The 13,332-nt window shown below is 32.7% G+C and overlaps 2 protein-coding genes across 4 annotated transcripts in view; one reads left to right on the top strand and one right to left on the bottom strand.

The window, feature by feature from the left end:
- Positions 1 to 333: 333 nt before the first annotated feature.
- The window catches only part of sturkopf (lipid droplet associated hydrolase sturkopf), a 79,859-nt gene continuing 66,860 nt past the window's right edge, over positions 334 to 13,332 (bottom strand). The window contains exons 1-4 of one of the 2 annotated variants that reach the window (XM_066402347.1): positions 1,780 to 2,027; positions 1,312 to 1,451; positions 1,067 to 1,248; positions 334 to 1,013 (exon numbers count right to left, since the gene is read on the bottom strand). In XM_066402347.1, coding sequence (XP_066258444.1) covers positions 402 to 1,013; positions 1,067 to 1,248; positions 1,312 to 1,423 — 906 coding nt within the window. In that variant the 5' untranslated portion in view covers positions 1,424 to 1,451; positions 1,780 to 2,027 and the 3' untranslated portion in view covers positions 334 to 401. Of the gene's footprint in view, positions 1,014 to 1,066; positions 1,249 to 1,311; positions 1,452 to 1,779; positions 2,028 to 13,332 lie in introns of those variants that run through there. The other variant, XM_066402348.1, reaches the window with a different exon arrangement.
- Positions 2,644 to 12,248, top strand: LOC136416873 (condensin complex subunit 3-like). Of its 2 annotated transcripts, XM_066402275.1 has the most exons (24): positions 2,644 to 2,875; positions 4,416 to 4,613; positions 4,673 to 4,816; positions 4,870 to 4,992; positions 5,042 to 5,165; positions 5,222 to 5,450; positions 5,500 to 5,685; positions 5,743 to 5,854; positions 6,499 to 6,717; positions 6,773 to 7,053; positions 7,113 to 7,245; positions 7,295 to 7,558; positions 7,613 to 7,730; positions 7,998 to 8,042; positions 8,960 to 9,162; positions 9,220 to 9,396; positions 9,447 to 9,715; positions 10,042 to 10,286; positions 10,332 to 10,388; positions 10,439 to 10,591; positions 10,641 to 10,769; positions 10,823 to 10,990; positions 11,044 to 11,107; positions 11,186 to 12,248. In XM_066402275.1, exons 1-24 carry the CDS (start codon positions 2,759 to 2,761, stop codon positions 11,271 to 11,273), a joined length of 3,846 nt encoding a protein of 1,281 aa, XP_066258372.1. In that variant the 5' UTR covers positions 2,644 to 2,758; the 3' UTR covers positions 11,274 to 12,248. The 2 variants fall into 2 exon arrangements, with proteins under 2 accessions (XP_066258372.1, XP_066258373.1); XM_066402276.1 differs by lacking the exon at positions 7,998 to 8,042.

The raw sequence follows: 13,332 nt of genomic DNA, 5'->3' as shown, positions 1-13,332 counted from the left end.
TAATTTGACAATAGTAAAAGCTAAATTTGACTAGGTCATTTAGTGGAAAGCCGCTATTAGAGTTGTCAACTTTTATGAGTTTAAACAAAGGGAAAGGTACGGTTTTTTGGAAGTTATCAAAAATAGATCACTAATAAGCCATATGCTTATCATTATTAACCTATTCGTCAACTGTTTTAGAAAAAGACCAGAAAACGCATATCAGTTATTCAATACACCAAATAATATTTTTTTTTTAAATTACAAGAGAATAAAATGTTCTTCAATCAAGGTCAATTTTATTAGCAAAATTTTACATAATAAATATATAAGAAATAAAAATATTTTAATACTTTTCGTATTTTAACTAACCTACTTCCCAAATTTCCTGCTACATTATTTCAAAAATAACTGTAAATTAATTATTTTCTCTTAACCCAATCAGAAACTTTATTCGCCACATCCACACTGTGATGAAATACAAAAACGTGATTGATATCTGTTAATTCAACACTTGCTGAAGGCACATTTTTCTTCAAGGATTCAAAAAACACCTTGGGTGTCCAACCATCAGCCTTACCATAATAAAATCTAATATTTTCCACATTTTTTCGAATAACATCATCATTTCGTTCCTTCACTTGATCCATCTCTTCAAAAGCAAGGAAAAATACTCGTCTCAACACTCCAGGTTTTAGGAAGCTTCTAATGTCTTTTTCATAAGTTTTTCTTGGAATGTTTGCCATAAAGGCATAGACATACAAAAGGAAAGAGGAAATTAATGAAGGTAGAATAGTGAATATCCAGCAGAGCAACAGAACAAATGGTACAATAGGGCGAATGAACCAGTTGAGAAATTGGCCATTTCTGGTGTCTACCATATGCTCCACAGTGGGAAATAAAAGAAATGTTTCTTGAACTTTGTTTTTAACATGCTCATTTTCTAAGATTTCCAAACACATGTAACATCCAATGGAATGTCCCACTAGATATACCTTCGTATTTTCAGGTACATATTTCCTAAAAAAGTCAATCTAAAAGTTAAAGACAGGCAAATTAGATGCTCTCAATGTAAATAGATATTCACCTTATGTGCCAGTTGCCCCTTCAGGCCATAAAGTGCCTTATTTTGCTTAAAATTTGGGAATGAAACAAAACCTGTATCTGAAAAATTGTGACCTGCATGACTGAGGCACCAGACTGGAATTTCAGTTTTTTCATACAAGGTCTTGGCAAACTCTTTATAGAAACTATTTATACCCGGATTACCTGCAAATAAAGAAAATGTAAGTATAATAACTAACGATAATGTAAGGAGCAATTAATAGTTACCCGGTAATAGTATAACTATTTCATTAGTATTTCCTGGAGATTCCTCAATCCAACGTCCGAATGTTGTTACTTTTGTCATAATGCCATTTACGTCAACAAATGCTTCATTCATATTTGTGTAATAATATTGCTGTTATACACTAAAATTTCAAAAGTCAAATTGTTCATGTGCCGTTAAATTTTGACATGTACTCCATTTCCATGGTAACCCCAAATCTGACCAACATCACCTCTATTTTCTATTCCACTGTGGAATTAATTTGTACTTGTTTTTTGATTGAAGTTGGTGGCGCATTAATAATTTGGCATAACTCTCCCCTAAAGCTTACTTATATTCTTCATAGGTTAAATCCAATCATAAAGTTAAAGCATAGCTTAAATTAACAATTTTCTATAGAATTGCCCATTTATACTCTGCTCACGATTTTAAGTTTATTTTTTATTGTAAACTATCGAAGATTAACTTACCTACAAGTATTAAGAAAAATTCTGAAAGGTAAAGGTGTATTCAAGTCACACCATCCAATTCTTGTGTTGTTCAATGTAGGGAATACCGTTAATATTAATTGGTATATTGTAATAGTTACAATGTAATGTTATATTAAAATTGTTGTTAACTACTAATTTTGGACATGTACAATTATTTTTTCCACGCACATATTGTACCTGTTCTTTGAACATTGGACATTAAACTTTATAACCTTAAAGAAAATCCTATATCTGAATCTGAATTATTATTGATCATGGAATGGGCACGCCACTGTGTCCACTATAAAAAATTACGAAATTCTTTTTTTCTCGGTTTTTTATTTGAAATTTTTAATTCAAACCCCTCCAGAGCTTACAATTTGCAGTATTTATTTAGAAGCCATAATCACAATAATAGAGACTTCGTAAACACCTTATAGTGAACACACATGATATTTTTTTGTTATAGTTATCCAAGTACTACACTATCCTATCTTGCGTCGAGAATGGAGAATTTGGATTTTGTGGAGAAATAAAATATAAGTTCATACACCTATTAAACCAATTCAACTTTTTCTAATCAATAAGCAATTAGAAAAACATCGATTTAGCATTAAAATAATTCTCTTTTGACTCGAGAACGATTAAAGTTGAAAAAATAATTTTTAAATTGGAAAAGTTAGTATCACCTCTTGTCATATTGGCAACCATTAATTTAAACACGTCAGTGCATAAAGTATCTCTTTCCTTGCTCAACTTATTATAACTGACCTTTTTAAAAAGAGATAACATTCAATTTGGATCATATATCCTTTACAAATAACTGATCCGTTGTTTTACTTTCAGCTTTGTTTACTGTTAGTTGGTGGTTAGCGACAGCTTCCCATAATCTTACACATTTTTATAAATGTTTATTTCAGGTTTAAACTAATTTAACCCGAAAATCAATTTTTTAATGTAACTTATTTGCGACAAAACTATGGATAAATCTATTAAAAACCCGGAAACTACAATTTTGACGATTATAGGCAATGCACAGAATGGACGATTCAATCATCAAAAGTGTTTGAAACAATTTGAGAAAGTTTACAAATCGGTAAGATTAATTTATGTACGTCATGTGGTGTTTATTAGCTTTTAGCAGTGTGTAGCACTAAATTTTAGAACTTCATAGTCTCGAAAAATATAACAATTATGTAGCAACTCAATCTCAGAAAAAATTAAAGCAATTCACTAGAAAATGAGAAAATCCCATACCCTACCATATACCAATACTACAGTAATAAGAGCATTGCTCTAGAAATATTCCTTGACATTAAATGAGCTTTCAACAATTTCTTTCTTAATTCTCCAAACGGCACAGGGTGCAAACGAGACAACATAGACAATATAACACTGAGGAACTTGCCTGTGCTAAGGACTCAAATCAAGCTGGAAACAAGGGCGGACTGGTATTTCTATCTAAACAAAATGAATACCTTCCTTTTTTCTTAAAAAAAAATTGGAGATCTGTTTTTGATGAATTTAACCCAAATATGCTGGTCTTTCCATAATGCATTACGTCTTTCCCTTTTTAGAAAGGTTTTGCATCTGAAAATCTAACATAGGTGCCCACTAAAATTAATATTATTTGGGTTCTGCTATGATTGTCAAATCCTATCAAATCCAATGGTATCATCAAAAAAAAACTAGCAGTCTTATTGACTTGTAAATGGCAGTGGTTGATTAAACCATTTGCTACTTACTATTCATTTATTAAGGCATGCTGTTATTTCAACATATACTTGAGGATGTTTCTCATGATCTTTCTTTATGATATTTGCCACTGAAATGATATCGACTGGTACATTCACATTAAATACCCTGTTTAAAATGCCACAAAATATGGCTTCCACAGTGAATGTGATGTGATCAATACCAGAATAAAACTAACTATTTCTGGTTAACCAGCGGTTTCAAAACTCTAGAGTGAATTAGATCTCAGGTATGCTATTCCAAGTATGTACTTGCGAAGAATTATAGTGCACATCCGAAATATGCTCAATCATCTAATAGGTAAAAACAATCGTTTAACCCTAGTATAGATTTCCGGTCAGAGAAGTTTAGAGTGCAAGAAAACCGCTAGTTTTCTTACTAAAAAGGTGGCAGCTGTTGAGTTCACTTGATGAGAGCCAGTCCATAGCATACTAAAATGCAGAACAAGGAATACCATTATTCAATGGAGGGTCAAAAAACCAGAACCCTTCTAGAATGACTGCTCATGTCTGGTCTATAGGCATACATTCAAGAGCTGCTAGATACAAAACATACATATACAAGATTGGATTAGCAAACAATACTGATTGCAGATTATACATGTAAGATGAAGAAACCTTCAGACATATTTTGAATGAATATCTAGCTGCCGGGACACTAAGATTTCAGAAACTAGGAGGTATACAAATCCAACCAACAGAATATAATACCAACACAGTAGAATATGAATCTACTAGGTGAAGTGTAATAGGTGTTGGATCATAATGGTTAATTACGGTGTAAAGGCAATTATATGTCCACTCTTAATTAATCTAATTTAATCTAATTTGGTACCAACAGAATTATCTGATTCTTAGTCATTAATATATTTTTTTTTTTAGTTAGATAAAAATGAGTTCTCAAGAATCCTACTGAAGATCCTGCAAAGGCTTATTCCACTTAACTCCAACAATGAATGTTGCAAACTAGTGCTGGAATTCCTAGGCCACTTTGTGGGTCACATTGTAACAATCGAAAACAGCCCAAACCAAGGTTTAGCTCATCCACTGCTAACCATATCTGTAAAATTTTTATTTAATGTATGTAACCTGATACTATACAAATGGGGCATAATTTAACTATCTCCATTTGTTTTTAGCTACTGCAAGATCACCAAAACGAATGGTTACTAGTGAATACATGTTGCTTTATTGACTCAATGTTTAACCATATAGGAGATGATGTTATAGTGGACGACACTATTGGAAATTATATTGAAAATGTTTTGCTGCAAACTTTGCAGGTTTGTTTAGTTAAAAACTAAATAAAAATGTCTATATGTGTGTGTTCCTATAGGATGCAAAAGCTACAGTTAGATTGCAAGGAATATCTGCATTAAGCAGACTGCAAAATCCGACTGTTGAACGATGTCCAGTGATACGAGGTTTTGTAAAATGCTTGAGAGATGCAAATCATCTGGTGCGTGTACTAAACCTAATAATCTTTTAATTTTAATTGGTATATGTAGGTAAGAAAAGAAGTGGTAAAACGACTGGCTCCAAATGGTTTCACTATTTCAAAAATTAAAGAAGCAACCAGAGATAAAAGTGGGCTCGTCCGATTTGCAGCATTTTCACATTTAGCGGACATTGGTATTAATTTTCGTTAAAGAACTAAAAATGTCACCATATTTTAATATCCATCACAGGCATCAGGCGATTGAAAATTGCACACAGACGCTTTATATTAAAAAGTGGATTTTCGGAAACTAATTCTTACGTGAAAAAGAGCTTTTTGGAGTATTTAATACCAAAATGGCTTACGCAGCTAAACAAATCTTATTTGAAGTTCTTGGAAGTCATCAAATTTGACGCAGATGAGAGCGACATAGAGACGACAGAAGAGCTTAGCAATCAAATAATGAATGTTTTCCTCAAGTAACTATTTTATGCTTTTCTTGGGCTATTTCTGTAAAGTTGGTTTTAGAACTGAAAGTGTTGAAAGTTTCATAGAAGAACTGAACCTGGACGACTCCAAATTAATACCGCAAGATAATATACGAAGCGAAAATGTCTTTTATTGGAATATATTAGTGAAGTTCTTGTGCCATGAGGAAGACTATTTGGATCGTATTATTCCAGAGTTGGCTGTGTTTTGCGATTATATTAATAGGTTTTCTTGTTGTTGGAAATTTAATTTTTTTGAGCTAATCTGGGGTTTGGTTTTCAGCTTAATTGAGAAGAAATATCTTGAGGGAATGGACGAGTTTGAGATACTGGACTTTCATTATATACTGTACCAGTTATTTGACATTACTGAAAAACTCGACTTATCGGAAGAAGTGAGTTTTTTTAATTGTGTATATTTTCCCATTTTATATGTATATAACATAGTTTCAATTTGCGACTCACGATTGGAAAAGTGCCAATAACAAAGTGTCATTAGTTTTGAAATATTTTCAAATAATGTCAATGAATAATAAAAACAATTTTACTAATTATCAGTTTCTCCTCACATCTCTATAAAGCGGAGAGTAGTTATTTCTGTAATTTTGTCATATTTTAAACAACCTTGAGAATCTTCCAATGGGAAACTACAAATTTGGAATGATTAAAACACGGTATAGTGTGTGACGCAAGCAATCAACCTGTGAGCTGTTCTGCCATGCTGCTGAAGCTGGTATTACATTTATGAAACCCATGTGCCTAGTTGTCTTTCAAATCATCGAAACTTCTAAAGAAAAAATCGATCTGACATAATAATTCGCAATTTTCAGAGCGTTGTATCTCAGAAGTATTTCAATTTAGATTCATAGCATAAAAAGGCTATAAAAGACTGTTTCTTATGTAGTTAAGTATGCAGGCCAATTTTTCAGTAAATCCAAGCCAAGCAGTTTCTGAGAAATTATGCATTGTCGATTTTTTGTTGGCAGTTTATGCGCTATTATTTTAATATTTAATTAATATTGCCTTTTGTTAACATTAGGTCGGCAGGAAAGCCTTGGACAATTTAATCCAGAAAACATTACTCGAACGCCGACTTCAGCCTCGATTGCTCAACAAACTAATCCAGATAGCCGTGAAACTCAACCCCAATGTTGATTCTTTAACGCAGAAAATTTGCCACATAATCAGTGATATTTGGCAACCTGTAACTGCCTTTGAACAACCTTCTGCAGTAGATCTACAAGAAAAAAAATTTATTGTAAGTTTTTGATTAAAATCAATTAAAGGAAATTATCTATGATAATATATTGCAGAGAGCCAGACTATTGGTTAATTTGAAGACTTTAGAAGGAGACTTGGAAGATGTTTTGGAAAATAAAGATTACATTAAAGCTCAACAGTTGTCGGAGCAGATCGCAGCGAAAATGAACGAATTGGCAAAATTCGACAATGTACATAGTGAACAGGTTCCTGAATCTCAGGCGCGAGTGGTTAAAGACGACCAAGAGACCTTGTGTTGGTGTTTGGACATACTAATAAGTCTTCTACAATATGGTCGCTTTCAGACGTTACCGCAGACCTTACAAATCTATAGGTAAGTTTTTTTATAAGCTTTTCTTTGTAGAATTGTGACAAATTTTCTAATTTTATCAGGGATGAGTTCTTGATGCCGCTGATCACTAAACGAAACATAGAAATTTGCTGGCGCGCCTTTCAGTGTTTGGCCTGTTATTGCATCTTTGATAAAAATTTAGCACAGAAACATTTAATTACGTTGTGTGCTCCTGTAAGACTTTTTAATTTTTATTTCTTAATTTAAATATATAACTCTACAGCTTTTATCCTTTGGCGTCTTACCAAATGTGCACCTCAAAATGCTCGTTGCCTCAGTGCACGTGGTGACCGATTTAATTCGATTATTCGGTACTGAATTGTTCGAATTTGAGGTTTCGAATTTGGCTTCAAAAACCATGAACGGTACTAGGCGTCTTTATAACCAAGAGGCAGAAGAAGATGACTCAATTTCGGCCATAGATCGTCAGCTCACAGTGGATGCTTTTATAAATATTTTGCTCGATATTTTGGACAACGATGAAATGGTGAGTTTTTAGGTTACTCAATGAGATAAGTTGGGAACGTTAATGTAATTTCAGTGCGAAGATTTAAGAGATGCTTCTATAACATCCATACTGACACTGATGCTGAGCAATTTTCCTATAGACTCAATGGTTATTATGAGGCTGGTCCTCAGGTGGTACAGTCCCACAACGCGTAAGTAAATTAAGAATTTTTAATACACATTTTCAATCATATTTTTCTGCTTTGCTTTTGCAATAATTTAAGTTATTCAATATAGTAGTGTTTGGTGTCACATTGATTATTATCAGGATAATTTTAGTCTTGTTTCAAGCTTTAATAGGAATGAGCCATGTTTGCTTCCATATATATCTTGTATATCTCTTTCTAACTTTCACTAGTTCTCCTGTCTAATGAGTGTATATTACATTATTTTAAAATAAAGTTTATTATATTTTTAAGGGTCTACTGGGGTGGCATTATCTACGAAGACCTACAAGTTGATTGGTATATGTTAATTTCCTTGTAAAATTCTTTTTGCTTGCTTAGTGCTTTGCTTTTTTTGTGTTAACACGCAATATGAATGTTTCTAACCTCTGGAAAAGCTATCAATGGCGGACACATAATTGGGCAATTCGGTGTTGTGATTCACTTAATTCAAGGGTTCTCTGTCTTTGAAATAATGAGTGATCATTTTTTTTAAATCGCAGTAAACAGTGAACTACCGCGTTGGTTAAGCCATTTGTTATTTACTATCAAATATCTGATTAACAATACATTAACAGGTGAATTTATCGAGACATGGCTCTGATATTGCGACATCTACTTCAGGACATTTTTAATTATCACCTTTCATATAAACGTGAAACCATTAAAAAGAAGGGCGTACAGATTACAATTTTCGTCAAATAAGAATAGAAGTAATTTTGTAAATTTGCTAATTTCAAAAACAGGATACACCAATTCACACACTGCCTATTGAGGCTCACTTACCTCTAGATCAACCATTGAAAGCTGTCCATAAAAGCGTAGAACAAGCTTGGCAAATCCGAAGTAGAAATATGTTAAGCAAAAGTAATGGTTTTAGCTTTAAAATTGTGATGTGATAAATTTTACATTGGAACTAAATAACAAGATAAAGAAAACGACTACTGCTAAATGCGAGAATTAATTTTTATGGTGTTCCAAGTAACTTTGTAGAAACTATATTTACGTTTAAATTTACCGATAGATTTTTATTTTGGACTCCAGGCTTGCAAACCCTATTTGAGGTCTAATTTCTTCAATGTACCTTTGCAATGCAGCAATTTCTAAAGATAATTAAAGACCTATACTTCAAAATATTAATTATTAACATGTAAACAAAATTTATGCCCAATCTAAAGTTGTTTTGACTTACTATTGAATTTGTAAATGATTGCCAGAGGAAGATCTTCAACAAAAAATTGGAATGGTTCTTCAAGCGTATACAAACCAAATTACCAACGCTAAGGAAGTAGTTGCTAAAGCAATAGTTCCTACTTTGTATAATTTGGCTGAGGCACCTGAGACCAGCCCTTTGGCGAATGTAGATGTTGACAACTTGATTAATTTTATGTGTGTGCTATCTGATTCCAAAGAAGTTCGCGTAAGTTTGGTTTAAAAATAAGAAAAATATCAGTTGATTTTCTACTCATTCCTTCAGGGTTTACTGCACATTCACAGTGAAATAGCCCGTAGGATATTGCACGAAATTTCCTGCAAACCGACCAGCATCCTTCTCGTTTATTTCTCTAAAGTGCTGGACCACATAAAGGTCGACCCCAACGATTCCCCGGCAGCAAGGGAGCTTGTAAATAATGCGGAAATGATTCTTGAGAAGGTATTGTGGTGTTATTATGTGATTTCTAAGTCACAACATTTTCTTTGTAGGACGATTTGGACAAAACGACAAAAAAGAAAATCCAGAAGTTTCTAGGAAAGTTGCAAAATCAGTCTAAAAAATCCACGTTAAATATTGTATCAATTCATTCTAATGAGGGCAGTACGAGTAGTGTAAAGCAATCTGTGAGTGAAATGCCCAGGAGATGGAGCACGATAATTGAAGAGGATACTAATGACGGGTCTACCGAAGAGGATGGAGACGTTCCGAGAAAGAAGAGGCGAATTGAAGTGTCTGAAGGTGAAATTGACGATGACAGGTAAGAAAAGAAGTAAAATCAGTTGTTCGTATAATAAAAAGTATTTTATTAATTTATACGTCTCCTCACGATGCTAAAGGAATCCCCAAATATGTAGGGCAGGTCCCCAATATGCAAGTACATATTGCAACTCGCCTTTCTGTTTACATAATCGAAATCAAACTGTTCAGTCTATAGAACCTGAAGTGATTTATTTAAGGGTTCACTCGAAGTTGCAATATCATTGCTATGTTAGTTTCTAACCTCAACAATAATTTTAGGCTGAATGAGACTGTCTGCATACTAATCTAACTAAATTTACTATTTTTCTTCAAACATTTAACCAGGGAGACGGAAACTGCCATCACAACTCCAACTGACATTATCCAACGCCCTGAGGACAAAATTCCTGAAAAAAAACCTCAGGATAACAATGAAACAAGTGAAACTAAAACCAACCTTTCTTCAGTCTCAAGTTCCGAGTCTGACGTAATACTCTCAAGTCAACCAATCACGAGATCTAAGAGAGCCGCAACTAGACAAGACATCAAACACCTGACTATAAATCCCAAAAAAAGCAAGCGGAAAAAAAGTAAGAAGTTACATGATCTCGCTGTACCCGCATAATTTATCTTAGTATTAGGTTCAAGTACGTCGAAAGTGCCTTTCGAAGAGGGCGAGTCACAGAGAAAAGGTAATGGGTTCTAAAGGACACGTCAAATATTTTGTATTTTTTTTTTTCAGACAGCAATAAAGATAACGAAAAATTTGGTAAATCGAACAGACTAAAAAAAAATGGTACATTGGGAACTGACAGTTGCCCGCCAGGCTCATCTATTTCCAGCTCTTCAAATTCGAGCCGATTCTCTCGAAGCTTTGATACTGAAAGCAACTCTTGTAAGTTAAACATGAAATACGAAACTTTTTAAACAATCGTTCTCTGTAGGTAGAAGATCGTCTCGAATTCAAGCCGCAATCAGCAGATCTTCAGATTCTTCACGTTCATCAATTTGCAGTACAGTTTTTCAAAGAACGAGCCGCAAAAAAATCGAAAGTGAAGGAAAGACGCGACAAGGTGAGTTTAGAAAGAGAAAAATAGAGCAAAATTATTATTGATAAATGGATTAGGAGAAAAGGATTCAAGTAAATATAGAGAGAAGGAAAATTTGGCAATAGCACAGAAGAATTTTGAAACAAGCGAGAATCGAGCATTAAACACCAGAAGCACTACGAAAAGAAAGCTGGAAGATGTCAACGAATTAAATGTGAATAACAGAAAAAAGTTGTATGTTAAATGTAAGTGAAGGTTGTATTTTTTGCTGTTTAGGCCACAAAAGCTTCATTTCTAGTGAATAGATATGTAGTAGAAGACAAAAATGGTTCCAAGGCTCCACACTCTAATGAATCCTGGAGGTAGGTAATTATCATCCATCGAGTTAATGATTTTTTTTTAAATTCCATAACATCACTAATAATGACTATTTTATTTAGACCACTTGCATCAAAGGATTCGAAGTTTCAGGCCAGGAAACGATATACTATGTCACATCTTCAAAGTCAACTTAGAGCGAAGAAATAGTAGCGAATTGTACGTTGGACGTTTATTGTTAAATTTTGACATTATAATATGAAAGGTCCTAAATGAATCGAAATTCAACTGAAATCCTTCATATTGCAATGTGACGAAATACAAATTTATAATATATTTTTAATTACTGAAGAATTATAACTCCTACAAATGAAAAGATTTAATTGAAGCGATATGTGTTTATTTCTTTAACTTACATATCAGTTTGTAGACTCCTGCAACCGGACTTTGCATGGGATGCAATGCCACATACAAAATATGAAAAATAAAAATGTGTACAGTGCTATGCTACTTTACAATAATGTACAATAAAGCAAAATTCCTTCTTGGAAGTTAAAGATAAATATACAATAAAAACATATGTTTATATAAAAAAGAGTATTTTTAACCATCAATACGAACAATTATATTGATAAATTTGCTTTTCTGCCTATTATAACTTAACTGAATCATTTAACCGGGTGTTGAACACAGTGACTTATATTATAACTTAAAAAGTAAAATATTGCTTTCAATGTGCCAAAAACTTCTCGTATTTACAGCCTTAAAAATAAATCACATTTCTGCTTTTTAACACATTTAGTACGTCCCTTTAAAATAATAGAAAAATGACCTAAAGCATAGTTTCTTGAAAAAAGAATTATTATCTCTCGAGATCGCTTCCGGAGCACTTAAAATTATTGTATTCTTGCACATATCGCAAAGATTGGCCTTGTACTAAACAAATAATAATAATAGTAGTTTACACATACGTAAAAAAAACTGAGCATTTTCGACTTAGAAAATTGTCGCGTAACTCGAATTATTAGAATATTTTGATATGTTAGCTTGCTTTGAGACAACAAATTACAAATAATGTAAATCTTGATATGTATGTTTTAATTTTACTATCAAAATTGGCTTTGAAATAACCGGAGAAGTATACACATTGTACTAAAATATGTTTGTGAAAATAAAAATACAATATAAATGCATCACTTGTTTAACCTCCTGGGGCCTTGTGTTATCTTTTGAAGCAGAGTGTGAACAATATTTAAATATGAAACGAAAACTGCTTTTCTTTACAGTGTCAAAATGCCAAATGTTGCATATAAAAATCGCTTCATTTGAGTAAATGTTTATCAACACCATGAGTGAAAATAATCGACCATTCCCATTAATAATATAAATATACTATACAAATTAAGAACAAATATGTTCTTAATTTGTTATCATTTGTGTTCTCGAGTGCTTGGACAAACAGTTTTTCAAACTATATGTATTGCTTGAAAGAGGTTTCCATGCTAATGGTACCATTATGGAAAACCGACTTTCTAGTTATTGCTTTTTTCCACCGGAATGTCAATTTGTATATCAAAAATTAAAGGGCTGAAACCAGCTTGAAGATAATGGAAGTATTTTCATAGTTCGCTCGTTAGATAATAAACCTTATACGTTTCTCTCAACATTTTATTCAATTAACAATCTGAATCAATGCAGGAGATGCTCTAAACATAAAAAGGAATATAAAATTGTGAGAATACCTAATGTTATTAAGAACTACAACCAATTTATGGGCTGTGTTGAATAGATACAACAAAAGAAAAATATGCCAGCCAAAAATATTTCTCAATTAAGACTATACATAATGCATTATGCATCGGGTATAAAATATTTTTATGCAGTACACCTAAAGGGAATTGTTCTTGGCAGTTAACTAACATGAGTTAACTTGATCAAAAGGTGACTAAATTTTGTATTTTGATTATTATGATATAGATATATATATATATATATATATATATATATACAGGATGATTCACAACTTATCTATAAAATTTTAGGGGTAGGTGGGTCATGAAAAATTCATTCGATTTTGTAAGAATATGTTTTGGGAAAAAATTGTTAAAGTTTAACTATTGTATAACTGGACGACTGTAATGTTATAGGTTAACGTACGCCATGGAATTTTATTGGATACCCTCTCAATCTTATCTATAATTTATAGTTGAAACTGCCACATGTCAATAGTTGGGAGCTGAAGACATGGGTGATCCTACTTAAGGGTACT

This window comes from Euwallacea similis, chromosome 25 (genome assembly GCF_039881205.1).
Source record: "Euwallacea similis isolate ESF13 chromosome 25, ESF131.1, whole genome shotgun sequence".
Lineage (NCBI taxonomy): Eukaryota > Metazoa > Arthropoda > Insecta > Coleoptera > Curculionidae > Euwallacea > Euwallacea similis.
This window is presented reverse-complemented; position numbering and strand designations above follow the sequence as displayed.

Excerpts from the sequence above, each read along its gene's own strand:
- LOC136416873 (XM_066402275.1), top strand. The coding sequence starts at position 2,759 with ATGGATAAATCTATTAAAAACCCGGAAACTACAATTTTGACGATTATA. Across the intron at positions 9,716-10,041 it reads GGTGAAATTGACGATGACAG|GGAGACGGAAACTGCCATCA; the intron begins GTAAGAAAAGAA and ends ACATTTAACCAG. Across the intron at positions 11,108-11,185 it reads CACTCTAATGAATCCTGGAG|ACCACTTGCATCAAAGGATT; the intron begins GTAGGTAATTAT and ends TATTTTATTTAG.